The sequence below is a fragment of the Salvelinus sp. IW2-2015 genome, linkage group LG9, assembly GCF_002910315.2.
Source record: "Salvelinus sp. IW2-2015 linkage group LG9, ASM291031v2, whole genome shotgun sequence".
Lineage (NCBI taxonomy): Eukaryota > Metazoa > Chordata > Actinopteri > Salmoniformes > Salmonidae > Salvelinus > Salvelinus sp. IW2-2015.
The window spans coordinates 2,231,330-2,250,637 of NC_036849.1; the positions used below are offsets into that span (position 1 = coordinate 2,231,330).

The window sequence follows — 19,308 nt, forward strand, 5'->3', positions numbered from 1 at the left end:
CCGGCCAAATGAGGTTTGGCTTTAAGGGATGATCAGCTGACATACACTGCTGGAGCGCGTGCTACGTGTGGGTGTTGCCATCGTGACAGTGAAACTAGATAAGGTGCGCGCTTTACTGAGCATAAGCCTTGTAGAGATGACCTGGAGCCAGTGGGCTCTGACGACGAAAACAGCTAGCGAGGGCCAGCCGACTAAGCATACAGGTCGCAGTGGTGGTTTGACCTCCCCGTGATCATAGGCGCGCCTATCTACAAGCAACGGATGGGCACTGTGATAAGAGCGTGTGCAGTGCAGCGTTTGCTGTAGTAATAGAGCTATTGTGAAGCGTGATTTTGTAGATGACATCGCCACCAACAGTAGTCGGAATGAAGCGGGTCAGGCTATAGGCTAGCATCTAGTTCGTTACTTAATCATTGAACTATCTCTTCGTAAGCTGTTGCTGCGTGAAGGCTATTGGTGCTGATATGAAGGAAGGCTTTTGTGTTACACTCGTACAGAAATAGAAAGCCGAACGCTGCTCAAGAATTTGTGATTTTTTGTTATTCTTAGACGAGTGTGTGTGTCATCGAAATATGTAGTCATGACTACTCTGAGAGTTTCTACCATCTGTCTAGCCAGAAACTAACACACATTTCTGGAAATGGCACTATCGGTGACCTTATCAGATGTCCCACACTCCATTTTCTACACAGTCTGACCCAATCCAGAGGAGAGCGTTGTCTGCTAGTTATTGTTACAGGCTCGGGCGTGGTATGACACATGCATTACAGGAATTGCGAACTACACTTATTTGATTTTCAACAGTAGCTGCGCACATTTGTCAAGAGACAGCCCATATTGACATTCTATAGCTCATATTCTTTACTCTGTAGCAGATTTCTATCACTCATCTTACCCTCCGAGTATTGTTGTATATTTGTGAGAGAAGATAAACCTATACTATCCCTGCGGTTCACTTACTACCCAGATTCTCCCAATCCTGACAAACGCACACAGCCGTCCCGAGAACAATCAATAACACAGCAAACACACTATGAATGTGCGTATCCACATCCTAGGAAATCATATCTACATATGCGTTATAAAGTCTAGCCTTATAGAGGTGATCGGATCGGTAAGACTGCAAACTCTTCCTTCCAGATCTCATATCAACAATCTTCTCAATCCAAAATCAAATCTAGAGTCGCTTTCATTCATTCGCAACAAAGCCTCCTTCACTCACGCCGCCAAACTTACCCTATAAAACTGACTATCCTAACCCCAGTCCATCGACTTCGGCGATGTATCTATCAAAAAATAGCTTCCAATACTCTACTCAGCAAACTGGATTGTGCAGTTTATTACAAACTAAGTCCATCCGTTTTGTTACTAAAGCACCTTATACCACCACCCCACCTGTATGCTCTAGTCGGCTGGCCTCGCTACATGTTCGTCTCAGACCCCGCACTGCTCCAGGTCATCTACAAGGCTATGCTAGGAACCATATCTCAGTTCACTGGTCACGATGCAACACCCACCCGTAGCACGCGCTCCAGCAGGTGTATCTCACTGATCATCCCTAAAGCCAAAACCTCATTTGGCCGCCTTTCCTTCCAGTTCTCTGCTGCCTGCGACTGGAACGAATTGCAAAAAAATAAAAAGTTGGAGAGTTATATCTCCCTCAACAACTTTAAACATCTCATCTGAGCAGCTAAACCGATCGCTGCAGCTGTACATAGTCCATCTGTTAACAACCCACCCAATTTACATACCTCATCCCCATACTGTTTTATTTATTTACTTTTCTGCTCTTTTGCACACCAGTATCTCTACTGCACATGATCATCTGATGATTTATCACTCCAGTGTTAATCTCCTAAATTGTAATATTCGCTCCTATGGCCTATTTATTGCCTACCTCCTCATGCCTTTTGCACACATTGTATATAGATTCTCTTTTTTTCTTTTTTTTCTACTATGTTATTGACTTGTTATTGTTTACTCCATGTGTAACTCTGTGTTGTTGTCTGTTCACACTGCTATGCTTTATCTTGGCCAGGTCGCAGTTGCAAATGAGAACTTGTTCTCAACTAGCCTACCTGGTTAAATAAAGGTGAAATTAAAAAAATTAAAAAAATGTAATTGTCATCTGCAGTGACAGATATGCTCCCATCCAACCCTGCTGTCTGTAGCATCCATACTGCGTCCCGAATAACTTCAAGGTAATTCTCCCCTAAACCCATCTCTGTCCTGCCCAAGGAGACTCCAATGAGCATTTCTCAGCTTCACCGTACTTATGAGCCAATGAGGTCCTGCCTCATTGCGAATCATGTTGCCGTAGCAGCTGGAGGGAGCAGTGTGGAGCGCACAGATAAATGTCTCCGCGGGTGATTCACGCCAGGGTCTTATTTTTGTCTCTACGGACCACGTTTAGACACTGACAGAGAGTGAACTACATTCTATTAGTGTTCGTTCTGTCTCCTTGTCTCTTCCTTCATGATAATTAATCTGTGCTAGCTTGATATGGTCATGAGCAGCAACACAGTATGTGAATGATTAGTCCAGTTCCAACACATAACATGTTGCCAAGCCCTGCTGTAGTCAGTAGTGAATGCAATGTCATCGACTAATTGTACAAACCAGTGCTATGAAGCAAAGGAGACAGGAAACTTATTGACCTACCTTTCTATGTGACAGAGAGAGCGAGAGGTGCGCTCATTCCAATGAGATTTACTGAGCTTGATGATGATGATGATGGATTGGTCTGAATAGTGTTTCATCTTTTTTTTTGTCCTTTCCTTCCTATGTGTTGAAATGAAGTTCATCTAGTTAATACTAAATAATTATTTTGGTCTGTATTTTTTTCCTCTCAGAGCATGAGTACCTTCCCGTCCAGATGGATGTGTTTCCTGCCACACTTCCTCTACCTCATTTCCGTGCCCTTCGACCTGCCACCCAAACGCTACTCGAGTAAAGGTACTTGTACTTCCTTGTTCCTCACTACACACTGATGTAAACTGACTGTTAGGCTATCTACGGATACCAAGGTATTTTTAAATAGCCACGGTATGACTTTCAATACCGCAGAAACCCTTTGAGATAGTTGTAAAACTTTATGACGTGGCGTGCGTCTGTCCTTGCAATTTGTTTACGTTCACATACTCTTGTTAGCATTTAGCTAGCGAATGCTATGGGAATTGCTAGTACTTTGTTAGCATATATATATATTTTTAATGAAATAAATGGTGCCCCCTTGTGTGCACTGCCGTGATACTGTATACCCTATTATGGTACAGAAACGTATGAAGGTATGACCATATGATACCGCGTAACCCTAATGTGCATGACTGTGGTCAATATCTGTGTGTGGCCAATCTCTTAATGTACTTTTCTCTACGAGGACTTTTATCAGTGAAGGTGGAGTGTGCGAATCCTCTACTCTGATTCATTTGATAAATAATTGCTGGGTTAGATCAGATCTGCCTCAAACTGTCGCGAGCCAAATGTTGATTGCTACATTTACAGTGAGAGCAGCGCATTAAATGCTAAAAAGCAGAGAAGCATCCAGCCTGTCATTCTTTTAATTAAGGTAACTTTATTTAACTAGGCAAGTCAGTAAGAACAAAATCTTATTTACAATGATGGCCTACAAAAGCCTCCTGCGGGATGGGGCCTGGGATTAAAAATAAATCAAATAAAAAATATAGGACAAAACGCACATCACGACAAGGAGAACAACACTACATAAAAAGAGACCTAAGATGACAACATAGCATGGCAGCAACACATGACAACACAGCATGTAGCAACACAACATGACAACAACATGGTAGAAACACAACATGGCAGCAGCACAACATGTAGCACACAAAACAGGTACAAACATTGTTGCGCACAACACAGCACAAAGGGCAAGAAGGTAGAGACAACAATACATCACGCAAAGCAGCCACAACTGTCAGTAAGAGTGTCCATGATTGAGTCTTTGCATGAAGAATAATGTCGCCTTCGTAACTCTCAGCCAGAAATCCAATGTGGTGTAGTCGGCAGTAAAGAGTACTGATAAGTGGACTGATTATTTACTTGTCCATAGCAAAAAATACTTAAAATTCTGTAGTGTTAAAAATAAATACTATTGACAGATGCGATTCGATTTTATTTTAATAACAGTGGACAACCCCTAACTCTCCACAGTATGGAAACTATAACAACTTAAATCACATACAAAAAAAGTTAATCAGTATATCAGTGAATTCATTTAGATTTTCCTTGTGGGCAGAATTGATTGATTATCGTATAATACCGAGAGTCGTCTGTAATTTCGACAAATCGTTGGTTCCCATTTTTAAACATATTTTTCCATACAGTGCATTCGGAAAGCATTCAGAACCCTTGACTTTTCCACATTTTTTAGCTTCTGCCTTATTCTAAAATGGATGAAATAAATAAAAAAATCTCAATCTACACACAATACCCCATAGTGACAAAGCAAAAACAGTTTTTAGAATTTATTGCAAATATATATATTTTTTAATAAACTGATCATATTTATTCAGCCCTTTACTCAGTACTTTGTTGAAGCACCTTTGGCAACGATTACAGCCTTGAGTCTTCTTGGTATTGATGCTACAAGCTTGCAAACTTGTATTTGGGAGTTTCTCCCAATTCTTCTCTGCAGATCCTCTCAAGCTCTGTCAGGTTGGATGGAAGCGTCGCTGCCACAGCTATTTTCAGGTCCTCCCAATATGTTTAATCGGGCAAGTCTGAGCTCTGCTGAGCCACTCAAGACATTCAGAGACTGTTCCGAAGACATGTAGACCGAGATACACAGACACGGTGGATGTGGAACCAGTCCTCCAGATCATCTCGCTCTTTGCACTCCTCAACTTGTCGTCCTCCCTCTGTTGCTGTCGTCTGGGATACTAAGGGGTGAAACACTGGTCACGTGTTCTCAGACTTGAAGACCACCGTCTTCGGCAGCTACGCAGCATCAATGTCTTCCAAGGGAGACCCTCAACCGACAGAACATGAGCCTGTGCGTAGACACAATCGACCTCCAGTCCTCGTTTTGACTTTTTCATCCTTGACAAACCACATTCACGCACTTGGCCACGAAGCGACATGCACATGCTAATTCCCGAGCGTTGCTGTGTCTATTGCCCATCAATCATTATTGAGAAAATATCTAGCTTGAGTAAGCTTTTCATGAGCTTCTCCCTCTCCATATCGTAGATTTCCGCAATAAGCTGATGGAGTCAGGTGTTGGATAGAAACAACAAAAAACACTAAAACCATGCGTCTTGCTTGCTCTTGATTATGGCTGTAGATAAAGGAATGTTTTGTAAAATCATTCAGGAAGCTCCCTCCAGTCCTGTGGATGAGGCCATGAGATTTGGTAACGGGTGCTCGTCTTTGCCACGTAGTAGACCGTATGCATGATGTTGTCATATTGACAACATTGTCTCCTCATCGGCTGGACGCCTCAGAGGACACGTGTAGTGAGATCCCTCCATCTCGCCAAAACCGCAGCCTTGTTGATTGGTGCACTTGCTGTGGCATCAGATGAGTGTCGTACCTGAAAGCACTTGTTCCTTTGTACAAGGAGGAGGACCTGAAATGAAATAAGATGGAATGCATTAGTATAACCCAAACATGTCCCCAAATGTTTTTTGCAACACCCCAAACTTACAATGAAAATGCAAGGACCCCACTTGGAAAAGTGTTATTCCCTTAAAGCTGGCTGGTGTGTTTCATATTGGGGCGCAGGTAGCCTAGTGGTTAGAGCGTTTGACTAGTAACGAAAGGTTGCAAGTTCGAATCCCAAGCTGACAAGTACAAATCTGTCGTTCTGCCCCTTCGTTCTGCTAACACTGTTCAGAGGCATCATTGAAAATAAGAATTTTTCTTAACTGACTTGCCTAGTTAAATAAAGGTCAAATAAAAAAATAAAAAATATTCTATTTATGTTCTGCAGGCTGTCCCAACCACAAAATAATAAAAATAAAGCAAATTCTCATTGTTTAGAAGTACCTTAATTGACACTAAAAGGTTACATATCTATAACCACTGTCTGGGTCATTGAAATTTCAGGCCAGTTACAAATAGGCCCAGTTAGCAAATAGCTGCTAAAAAATATGTAGGCCTACCACTATGTCACATTGTTATTCTAGCTAGAACGTAGTTATTCTAGTCTAGAGACGCAAGCCAATGCAACTAACTTTAGTGCATTAACGCTACTTAGCAATTGCGCTAACACTTACAACTACCTTCAAGCTGCATGCAGACATAAACATGTTATCCATGAGTTCATTCACTGGGGAAGTAGATAAAGGGCTTAATTGACAAAATCCCAAACTTACCTGATAGCTAGCATTAGCTGATCAATGTAACCTGTTGGTGGCTAATTGACTGGCAAGTAACATAGCCTGCCTTCTACGCTAACGTTAGCTAGCTAGATAACTTATAGCTGTCCAACTTAAACCTGTTCAGTCGGTAACGGATGCTAAAATCAAACATTCGCTGGGACAGTTAAAACTATATTTGATAAGTTACATGTTCTCCAATCCCGGGGAAATCCTGACACGTCAAGCAGTACATGACATCTCCCTCCTGTCATGTCAAAAACCATGGAAACCTCCTCCTTCCAGATCGGAATGAATTTTCTTATCCTTCTCGCCTTGTATGCTGCCATTTTAGCAGCTGCGTCTAAGTTTGTAGTGGTGGTGGACGATGGGGTGCTTTCCGGTGCTTGCTAGAAATGTTTATTAGACCGCCATCTCCCAAGAGAACCCCACTAACAAGAGAGTAGATCACACATTGACAACTGAGGTAAAAAATACAGCGGCCACGACTGAAGCGTTGCAGCGGGCCACGAGCCAGTCAAACTCGCACGCTCAATTAATTTCTGCCCAAAACTCTGAACGCTTTCTTGCAGCCTACCACACTATATACAACAAGTGTCTCTCTGCAGAAGATGGAGTTGACAGTGCACCAACGCATCGCATCCTTAAGTTACTTTCATCAATTGGTTAATTTGAGAAATCAACATTTTTGGTGATTTTCTTAACTTGTCCATTCAGGTAAGCGCATGTCAATATTATCCTTTTTTTTTTCGACCCTGTTATGAATACACACCCCTGAAGAATTACGTATAGAGGAATCAGTCCCAGTAGGCAACTTGAAAAAGGTATCCCTGACGAGCTGTTCACACTGTATCATTATTTTACTAAGTAAAGGTTTTTCCGAATAGCCCTAATTCCAACTCCAAATTTACAAACACACACAAATAAGAAAACACTCTGTCACAGTGAACTCACAGTTCCCTCTGCCACCCTTCCCCATCTCTAAAGCTGGTTTTTCTATGAAAACATCACACCCACCAGAAATCAAATTCTATTCCCTTCTAACTTGGGTCTGCTGAGTTTCTGTTAGGCTAGAGCCGTTAATGCCAGTGGACCTGAAAACCTTGGAAACAGCTGGTCAGTGACCAGCATAGCAGATGAAGCATCCGCATTATTGTCTGAGATGCTTGGTGAGAGATAGAAGTGCTAATGAACTGCTGAACCCGGTGACTCGGCCCTAGCTAGTTTAAATTACCAGCTTACATTACAAAGCTAAGAGATGATGAGCTGAACAATTAGCACGCTGTCATTTCTGCCATGACGACTCTTGGTTAAGTAGTTATGAAATTATCAGTCAACCAAACTCTAATGTTATTTTATATAGCCCTTTAGAAAGTATTTATAGTAATTCCTTCAAGAGCGTTTGGCACAGTGCAAGAAAAGCTTCTAGAAGGAAGAAACCTGTGAGAGAACAAGTAGACTCCGAAGGGTTGGAGATAGATGTTATGCTCCGGGAAGATAGAAAAAATAAGGGTCAGTGAGTGTGATGTCATCACACGCTCAGCACTGATTTAGTGATGTACACAGTCAACTCCCTGCTCTGCTTATTTGGTTGCCCATGTTCACACACTGTGGATCGTCTGCTAATTGCCAGGGTGAGAAGGAGAGCAATCGTATCATTACATGCGCCATCATTTTGTCAATCACCACCTCTCTGACATTAATCACTACTCATCAAACACCATCACTGTGCGGCAACCGTTAAATGGCAGCAATATTCACCTAGGGTGTCATCAACTCTGAACTGAGGCAGGAAAACCATGCCCGGCTCCCTTAAATGAGTTGCTGTGATGCTAATGGTATGGAGTGAAAAATCAGTCTCAATATACAAACTTAATATGTTATAATGTTTACATAACTATTTTTAAGTCTAGGTTTAATTTTCATTTGTAATTTGAGGCAATTACATGACATTCTTCTCAACGCGCGCAACAACACACACACTCTAGTGCTCAGACATTGCAAATCAAAACCTCGGCAGAAGGAGAGCTGAGAGACCGAGATGAGAGACGGAGTAGCCGGCAGAAGAGCGTAGAGGAGCTGAACAGAGAAAAGAGGACAGTGTGAGAGAGGAGAGATAGTGAAAAAAAATGGAGAGGAAGAGAGAGCAGAAGAGGAAAGAAGAAAGAATCAGAGAACAGAAGAGCCTACAAGCTCAGAGAATGTACTGATATTCTCTCAAGGAAGTGTGCAGTCTCTGAGGCCACACAGCTCCTTTTAAAAGCACCTATGGCAAAACAGAAAGCACTTACATATTACCGTGCCTGCAAAAGTATTCACATCTTTTTTTTTCGTCCACTGGCCTTACACACAATACCCGTATAATATCACATTTAATTTAGACAAAATTAATGAAAGCTAAAATGTCTGAGTATAATAATTAAAACTTCTTTTATGCAAGCCTAAATACATTCAAGAGTTAAAAATGTCTGCTTTACAAGCACATATTAAGTTGCATGAACTCGCTCTGTGCGCAATAATATCTGTTTAAATGATTTTGAATGACTACCTCAACTCTAGTACGCCACATCTACAAAGTATCTAAGTCCCTCAGCGAGCCAGTGAATTTCAAACACAGATTCAAACATAAAGGTCAAATGAAATGTTGCCCGCGTCACATACACGTTTTTTGCAGACGGCAGGGAGTGGTTTGAAGGGATACCTGCAGGCCTGCTGCGCTCCAACCCCTGAGACATTATATGGACTTTCCTGCCCCAAACCAGGGCGAGCCGTGATCAATTTAAGCCAGCGAGTGCTTGCGGAGAAAAGAGAAGCCGCCTGCACAAAGGCAGAGAACGCGAGCGAAGCGTCTGGTAGGAGAGTGTGACGAGAGAAATATCTGTTTGTGTTACCCCATTGTGACCTGGACTGTCTGATTACCCCCCACTGTACCAAACCGGTTGCTGAGACCCAAGTGTGAGCCATTACCCTGGAGAACGAACGGACAACGAGAACAGATTGTGCACTGCTGAAATGGTTGGTAATTCCCCCCTTAGTCCCCAGTGTTGCAAAAACTCCCCTAATAAAACTCCCCATTTGCATTCTATTTGTGCTCCTTGGCTTGTTTGGTTATTGAACTTTGACGTTGGAAACCCCACACCCTTGAAACCTGCTTACAACGTGTTTAGCAGAATGTTATTGCGGTGTAGTGGAAATGCTTGTGTTTCTAGCTCCAACAGTGCAGTAATATCAACAATTACATATCTAACAATTCACAAAACAAACACACAATTCGTTAGTTAGTTTTCCAATGCCTCGCAAAGAAGGCATCTATGTAGACGTGAATATCCCTTTGGCAATGGTGGAGTATTAATACACTTGGATGGTTTAATACACCCAGTCCACTACAAGATACAGGAATCCTTCCTAAACTTCCAATTGCGAGAGCGTGAGAGCGAACACACATCGCCTTTCCTTCCAGTTCTCTGCTGCCTGCGACTGGAACGAATTGCAAAAAAATAAAAGTTGGAGAGTTTTATCTCCCTCAACAACTTTAAACATCTGCTATCTGAGCAGCTAACCGATCGCTGCAGCTGTACATAGTCCATCTGTTAACAACCCACCCAATTTACATACCTCATCCCCATACTGTTTTTATTTATTTACTTTTCTGCTCTTTTGCACACCAGTATCTCTACTTGCACATGATCATCTGATGATTTATCACTCCAGTGTTAATCTGCTAAATTGTAATTATTCGCTCCTATGGCCTATTTATTGCCTACCTCCTCATGCCTTTTGCACACATTGTATATAGATTCTCTTTTTTTCTTTTTTTTCTACTATGTTATTGACTTGTTTATTGTTTACTCCATGTGTAACTCTGTGTTGTTGTCTGTTCACACTGCTATGCTTTATCTTGGCCAGGTCGCAGTTGCAAATGAGAACTTGTTCTCAACTAGCCTACCTGGTTAAATAAAGGTGAAATTAAAAAAATTAAAAAAATGTAATTGTCATCTGCAGTGGACAGATATGCTCCCATCCAACCCTGCTGTCTGTAGCATCCATACTGCGTCCCGAATAACTTCAAGGGTAATTCTCCCCTGAAAACCCATCTCTGTCCTGCCCAAGGAGACTCCATGAGCATTTCTCAGCTTCACCGTACTTATGAGCCAATGAGGTCCTGCCTCATTTGCGAATTCATGTTGCCGTAGCAGCTGGAGGGAGCAGTGTGTAGCGCACAGATAAATGTCTCCGCGGGTGATTCACGCCAGGGTCTTATTTTTGTCTCTACGGGACCACGTTTAGACACTGACAGAGAGTTAGACTACATTCTATTAGTGTTCGTTCTGTTCCCTTGTCTCCTTTCCTTCATGATAATTAATCTGTGCTAGCTTGATATGGGTCATGAGCCAGCAACACAGTATGTGAATGATTTAGTTCCAGTTCCAACACATAACATGTTGCCAAGCCCTGCTGTAGTCAGTAGGTGAATGCAATGTCATCGACTAATTGTACAAACCAGTGGCTATGAAGCAAAGGAGACAGGGAAACTTATTGACCTAGCCTTTCTATGTGACAGGAGAGAGCGAGAGGTGCGCTCATTCCAATGAGATTTTACTGAGCTTGATGATGATGATGATGGATTGGTCTGAATAGTGTTTCATCTTTTTTGTTGTCCTTTCCTTCCTATGTGTTGAAATGAAGGTTCATCTAGTTAAATACTAAATAATTATTTTGGGTCTGTATTTTTTTCCTCTCAGAGCATGAGTACCTTTCCCGTCCAGATGGATGTGTTTCCTGCCACCACTTCCTCTACCTCATTTCCTGTGCCCTTCGACCTGCCACCCAAACGCTACTCGAGTAAAGGTACTTGTACTTCCTTGTTCCTCCACTACACACTGATGTAAACTGACTGTTAGGCTGATCTACGGTATACCAAGGTATTTTTTAAATAGCCACGGTATGACTTTCAATACCGCAGGAAACCCTTTGAGATAGTTGTAAAACTTTATGAGCTGTGGCGTGCGTCTGTCCTTGCAATTTGTTTACGTTCACATACTCTTGTTAGCATTTAGCTAGCGAATGCTATGGGAATTTGCTAGTACTTTGTTAGCATATATATATATTTTTTAATGGAAATAAATGGTGCCCCCTTGTGTGCACTGCCGGTGATACTGTATACCCTATTATGGTACAGAAACGGTATGAAGGTATGACCATATGGATACCGCTTAACCCTAATGTGCATGACTGTGTGTCAATATCTGTGTGTGGGCCAATCTCTTAATGTACTTTTCTCTACGAGGACTTTTTATCAGTGAAGGTGGAGGTGTGCGAATCCTCTACTCTGATTCATTTGATAATAATTGCCTGGGGTTAGATCAGATCTGCTGCCTCAAACTGTCGCGAGCCAAATGTTGATTGGCTAACATTTACAGTGAGAGCAGCGCATTAAATGCTAAAAGCAGAGAAGCATCCAGCCTGTCATTCTTTTAATTAGGTAACCTTTATTTAACTAGGCAAGTCAGTTAAGAACAAAATCTTATTTACAATGATGGCCTACCAAAAGGCCTCCTGCGGGGATGGGGGCCTGGGATTAAAAATAAATCAAATAAAAAATATAGGACAAAACGCACATCACGACAAGAGAGACAACACTACATAAAAAGAGACCTAAGATGACAACATAGCATGGCAGCAACACATGACAACACAGCATGGTAGCAACACAACATGACAACAACATGGTAGAAACACAACATGGCAGCAGCACAACATGGTAGCAGCACAAAACAGGGTACAAACATTGTTGGGCACAGACAACAGCACAAAGGGCAAGAAGGTAGAGACAACAATACATCACGCAAAGCAGCCACAACTGTCAGTAAGAGTGTCCATGATTGAGTCTTTGCATGAAGAGAATAATGTCGCTTCGTAACTCTCAGCCAGAAATCCAATGTGGTGTAGTCGGCAGTGAAAGAGTACTGATAAGTGGGACTGATTATTTACTTGTCCAATAGCAAAAAATACTTAAAATTCTGTAGTGTTAAAAATAAATACTATTGACAGATGCGATTCGATTTTATTTTAATAACAGTGGACAACCCCTAACTCTCCAACAGTATGGAAACTATAACAAACTTAAATCTACATACAATAAAGTTAATCAGTGATATCAGTGAATTCATTCAGATTTTTCCTTGTGGGGCAGAATTGATTGATTATCGTATAATACCGAGAGTCGTCTGTAATTTCGACAAATCGGTTGGTTCCATTTTTTTAAACATATTTTTCCATACAGTGCATTCGGAAAGCATTCAGAACCCTTGACTTTTTCCACATTTTGTTAGGTTCTGCCTTATTCTAAAATGGATGAAATAAATAAAAAAATCTCAATCTACACACAATACCCCATAGTGACAAAGCAAAAACAGGTTTTTAGAATTTATTGCAAATATATATATTTTTTAATAAACTGATCATATTTATTCAGACCCTTTACTCAGTACTTTGTTGAAGCACCTTTGGCAACGATTACAGCCTTGAGTCTTCTTGGGTATGATGCTACAAGCTTGGCAAACTTGTATTTGGGGAGTTTCTCCCATTCTTCTCTGCAGATCCTCTCAAGCTCTGTCAGGTTGGATGGAGAGCGTCGCTGCACAGCTATTTTCAGGTCCCTCCAGATATGTTTAATCGGGTTCAAGTCTGAGCTCTGGCTGAGCCACTCAAGGACATTCAGAGACTTGTTCCGAAGACATGTAGACCGAGATACACAGACACGTGGGTGTATGTGGACCAGTCCTCCAGATCATCTCGCTCTTTGCACTCCTCCAACTTGTCGTCTCCCCTCTGTTGCTGTCGTCTGGGATACTAGGGGTTGAACACTGGTCTACGTGTTCTCAGACTTGAAGACCACCGTCTTCGGGCAGCTACGGCAGCATCAATGTCTTCCAAGGGAGGACCCTCAACCGACAGGAACATGAGCCTGTGCGGTAGACACAATCGACCTCCAGTCCGTTTTGATCTTTTTCATCCTTGACAAACCACATTCACGCACTTGGCCACGAAGCGGACATGCACATGCTAATTCCCGAGCGTTGCTGTGTCTATTGCCCCATCAATCATTATTGAGAAATATCTAGCTTGAGTAAGCTTTTCCATGAGCTTCTCCCTCTCCATATCGTAGATTTCCGCAATAAAGCTGATGGGAGTCAGGTGTTGGATAGAAACAACAAAAAACACTAAACCAATGCGTCTTTGCTTGCTCTTGATTATGGCTGTAGATAAAGGAATGTTTTGTAAAATCATTCAGGAAGCTTCCCTCCAGTCCTGTGGATGAGGCCATGAAGATTTGTGAACGGGTGCTCGTCTTTGGCCACGTAGTAGACCGTATGCATGATGTTGGTCATATTGACCAACATTGTCTCCTCCATCGGCTGGACGCCTCAGAGGACACGTGGTAGTGGAGTATCCCTCCATCTCGCCAACGCTGCAGCCTTTGTTGATTGGTGGCACTTGCTGGTGGCATCAGATGAGTGTCGTACCTGAAAGCACTTGTTCCTTTGTACAAGGAGGAGGACCTGAAATGGAAATAAGATGGAATGCATTAGTATAACCCAATTGTCCCCAAATGTTTTTTGCAACACCCCAAACTTACAATGGAAAATGCAGGGGACCCCACTTGGGAAAAGTGTTATTCCCTTAAAGCTGGCTGTGTGTTGTTCATATTGGGGCGGCAGGGTAGCCTAGTGGTTAGAGCGTTTGGACTAGTAACCGAAAGGTTGCAAGTTCGAATCCCCAAGCTGACAAGGTACAAATCTGTCGTTCTGCCCCTGTTCGTTCTGCTAACACTGTTCAGAGGCATCATTGAAAATAAGAATTTGTTCTTAACTGACTTGCCTAGTTAAATAAAGGTCAAATAAAAAAATAAAAAATATTCTATTTTATGTTCTGCAGGCTGTCCCAACACAAAATAATAAAAATAAAGCAAATTCTCATTGTTTAGAAGTACCTTAATTGACACTAAAAGGTTACATTCTATAACCACTGTCTGGGTCATTGAAATTTCAGGCCCAGTTTAGCAAATAGGCCCAGTTTAGCAAATAGCTGCTAAAAAAATATGTAGGCCTACCACTATTTGTCACATTTGGTTATTCTAGTCTAGAGACGTAGTTATTCTAGTCTAGAGACGCAAGCCAATGCTAACTAACTTTAGTGCATTAACGCTACTTAGCAATTGCGCTAACACTTATCAACTACCTTCAAGCTGCATGCAGACATAAACATGTTATCCATGAGTTCATCTCACTGGGGAAGTAGATAAAGGGCTTAATTGACAAAATCCCAAACTTTACCTGAATAGCTAGCATGAGCTGATCAATGTAACCTGTTGGTGGCTAATTGACTGGCAAGTAACATTAGCCTGCCTTCTACGCTAACGTTAGCTAGCTAGATAACTTATAGCTGTCCAACTTAAACCTGTCAGTCGGTAACGGGATGCTAAAATCAACATTCGCTGGGACAGTTAAAACTATATTGATTAAGTTACATGTCTCCAATCCCGGGGAAATCCTGACACGTCAAGCAGTACATGACATCTCCCTCCGTGTCATGTCAAAACCATGGAAACTCCTCCTTCCAGATCGGAATGAATTTTCTTATCCTTCTCGCCTTGTATGCTGCCATTTTAGCAGCTGGTCTAAGGTTTGGTAGTGGTGGTGGACGGATGGGGTGCTTTCCTGGTGCTTGTAGAAAATGTTTATTAGACCGCCATCTCCCAGAGATAACACTAACAAGAGAGTAGGATACACACATTTGACAACTGAGGTAAAAAATACAGCGGGCCACGGGACTGAAGCGTGCAGCGGGCCACGAGCCAGTCCAACTCGCAGCTCAATTAATTTTGCCCAAACTCTGTACGCTTCTTGCAGCCTACACACTGATAGACACAAGTGTCTCTCTGCAGAGATTGGGAGTTGACAGTGCACAACGCATCGCATCCTTAGGATACTTTGATCCAATTGGTTAATTGTTAGAAATCAACATTTTTGTGTGATTTTCGTTACTTGTCCATTCAGGTAAGCGCAGTCAATATTATCCTTTTTTTTTTCGAGCCCTGTTTATGAATACACACCCTGAAGAGATTGAGGTATAGAGGAATCAGTCCCTAGTAGGCAACTTGAAAAGGTATCCCTGACGAGCTGTCACACTGTATCATTGATGTTACTAAGGAAAGGGTTTTTCCGAATAGCCCTAATTTCCAACTCAAATTTACAAACACACACAAATAAGAAACACTCTGTCACAGTGACTCACATTTTCCCTCTGCACCTCTTCCCCATCTCTGAAAGCTGTTTTTCTTCTATAGAAACATCACACCCACCAGAAATCAATTTCTATTCCCTTTCTAACTTGGGGTCTGCTGAGTTTCTGTTAGGCTAGAGCCTTTAATGCCAGTGGACCTGAAAACCTTGAACAGCTAGTCAGTGACCAGCAGTAGCAGATGAAGCATCCCATTATTGTTCTGAGTGGTTGGGTGAGAGAGGAATGGTATTTAACTGTGACCCGGTGACTCGGCCCTAGCTAGTTTAAATTACAGCTTACATTACAGAAGCTAAGGAGATGATGACTGAACAATAGCACGCTGTCATTTCTGCCATGACGACTCTTGGTTAAGTAGTTATGAATTATTCAGTCAACCAAACTCTATTTATTTTATATAGCCCTTTAGAAAGTGATTTATAGTAATTCCTTCAAGAGCAGGTTTTGGCACAGTGGCAAGAAAAAGCTTCCTAGAAGGAAGAAACCTTGAGAGGAACAAGTAGACTCCGAAGGGTGGAGATAGATGTTTATGCTCGGGAAGATAAGGAAAAAAGTAGAGGGTCAGTGAGTGTGTGTCATCACACGCTCAGGCACTGATTAGTGATGTACACAGTCAACTCCCTCTCGTGTATTTTGCGTGCTCGCATGTCACACACTGTGATTGCGTCTGGCTAATTGCAGGGTGAGGAGGAGAGCATGGGTGATCATTACATGGCTGCATCATTTTGTCAATCACCACCTCTCTGACATTTAATCACTACTCATCAACACCATCACTGTCGGCAACCGTTAACATGCAGCAATAGTCACCTAGGGTGTCATCAACTTCTGAACTGGAGCAGAAACCATGCCCGGCTCCCTGGAAATGAGTTGCTGTGATGCTAATGGTATGGGAGTGAAAATGCAGGTCTCATATACAAACTTAATATGTTATAATTTTGACATTAAGCTATTTTAAGTCTAAGGTTGGAATTTGTCATTTGTAATTTGAGGCAATTACATGACATTCTTCTCAACGCGCGCACACACACACACTCCTAGTGCTCAGACATTGCAAATCAAAACCTCGGGCAAGAGAGGAGAGGACCGAAGATGAGAGGAGGAGAGTAGCGGGCAGAAGGAGAGGGGAGCTGGAACAGAGAAAAGAGGACAGTGTGAGAGAGGAGAGAGGTAGGAAAAAAATGGAGAGGAGAGAGAGAGCAGAAGAGGGAAAGAAGAAGAAATCAGAGAACAGAAGAGCCTACAGCTTCAGGGGAGGAATGTACTGTATTCTCTCAAGGAGTTGTGCAGGTCTCTGAGGCACACAGCTCCTTTTAAAAGCACCTATGGCAAAGACAGAAAGCACTTTACAATATACCGTGCCTGCAGAAAGTATTCACATCTTTTTTTTGTCGTCACTGGCCTACACACAATACCCTATAATATCACATTTAATTTAGACAAATTAATGAAAAGCTGAAATGTCTTGAGTTAATAATTAAACTTCTTTGTTATGGCAAGCCTAAATACATTCAGGAGTAAAAATGTGCTTTACAAGGCACATATTAAGTTGCATGGACTCGCTCTGTGCGCAATAATAGTGTTTAACATGATTTTTGAATGACTACCTCAACTCTGTACGCCACATCTACAAGTATCTAAGGTCCCTCAGTCGAGCAGTGAATTTCAAACACAGATTCAAACATAAAGATCAAATGAAATGTTGTTGGTCACATACACGTTTTGGCAGACGGCAGGGAGTGGGGTTTGAAGGGTGATACCTTGCAGCCTGCTGGCTCCACCCCTGAGACATTATATGGACTTCCTGCCCCAACGAGGCGAGCCGGTGGATCATTAAGCCAGCGAGTGCTTGGGGATAAAAGAGGAAGCGGCCTGCACAAAGGGGCAGAGAACGGCGAGGGAAGCGTGTGTTATGAAGAGTGTGACGAGAGAAATATCTGTGTGATTACCCATTGTGACCTGGACTGTCTGATTACCCCCACTGTACCAAACCGGTTTGGCTGAGGACCCAAGTGTGAGCATTACCCCTGGAGAACGGAACGGACAACGAGAACAGATTGTGCACTGTGAAATGGTTGGTGAATTCCCCCCTTGTCCCCAGTGTGCAAAACTCCCTAATAAACTCCCCATTTGCATTCTAGTTGTGCTCCTTGTGCGTGTTTGGTTATTGAACTTGGTGACGTGGAAACCCCACACCCTTGAACCTGCTACAACGTGTTTAGCAGATGTTATTGCGGGTGTAGTGAAATGCTTGTGTTTCTAGCTCCAACAGTGCAGTAATATCTAACAATTAATATCTAACAATTTCACAACAATACACACAAATCTCGGTAGTTAGGTTTTCCAATGCCTCGCAAAGAAGGGCATCTATTGGTAGACGTTGAATATCCCTTTGAGCATGGTGGAGTTATTAATTACACTTGGGATGGTGTCTTAATACACCCAGTCACTACAAAGATACAGGGATCCTTCCTAACTCAGTTGCCAGAGAGGAAGGAAACCGCTCTGGAATTTCACCATGAAGTCACCATGGTGACTTTTTAAAACAGTTACAGTATCATGGCTGTAATAGGAGGAAACTGAGGATGGATCAACAACATTGTAGTTACTCCACAATACTAACCTAATTGACAGAGTGAAAAGAAAGAAGGCTATTCAGAATAAAAAATATTCCAAAACATGCATCCTGTTTGCAACAAGACACTGAAAAAATGTGGCAAAGCTATTCCATTTTTGTCCTCAATACAGAGTATTATGTACAACACATTACGGAGTGCCACTCTCCATATTTTGAAGCATAGTGGGGGCTGCATCATGTTATGGTTATGCTTGTAATCGTTAAGGACTGGGTAGTTTTTCAGGATAAAAAATAAACGGAATAAACGGAATAATGCTTGTCAATAAAAATTGTCTGTCCTCAGTTGCAACACTCACTAACGAGTTCCAAACTGCCTCTGGAAGCAACTTCAGCACAAGAACTGTTCGTCGGGAGCTTCATGAAAAGGGTTTCCATGGCCGAGCACCCTCACACAAGCCTAAGATCACCATGCGCAATGCCAAGCGTCGGCTAGAGTAGTGTAAAGATCGCCGCCATTGGACTCTGGAGCAGTGGCGTTCTCTGGAGTGATGAATCAAACGTTACCATCTGGCAGTCCGAATCTGGGTTTAGCTAATGCCAGGAGAACGCTACCTGCCCCATTGCATAGTGCCAACTGTGAAGTTTGGTGGTGGAGGAATAATGATCTGGGGCTGTTTTTCATGGTTCGGGCCAGGCCCCTTAGTTCCAGTGAAGGGAAATCTTAACGCTACAGCATACAATGACATTCTAGACGTTTCTGTGCTTCCAACTTTGTGGCAACAGTTTGGGGAAGGCTCTTTCCTGTTTCAGCATGACAATGCCCCCGTGCACAAAGCGAGGTCCATACAGAAATGGTTTGTCGACCTCTTGTGGATGAACTTGACTGGCCTGCACAGAGCCCTGACCCCATCGAACACCTTTGGGATGAATTGGAACGCTGACTGTGAGCCAGGCCTATAATCGCCCAACATCATTGCCCAACCTCACTAATGCTCTTGTGGCTGAATGGAAGCAAGTTCCAGCAATGTTCCAACATCTAGTGGAAAGCCTTTCCAGAAGAGTGGAGGCTTTTATAGCAGCAAAGGG

The 19,308-nt window shown here is 42.4% G+C and overlaps 1 protein-coding gene across 1 annotated transcript in view; it reads left to right on the top strand.

The window, feature by feature from the left end:
• tdp1 (tyrosyl-DNA phosphodiesterase 1) overlaps positions 1-19,308 on the top strand; it is a 76,863-nt gene that overhangs the window by 49,729 nt on the left and 7,826 nt on the right. The window contains exon 15 of the mRNA XM_023993931.2: positions 11,084-11,189. Coding sequence (XP_023849699.1) covers positions 11,084-11,189 — 106 coding nt within the window. The remainder of the gene's footprint in view (positions 1-11,083; positions 11,190-19,308) is intronic.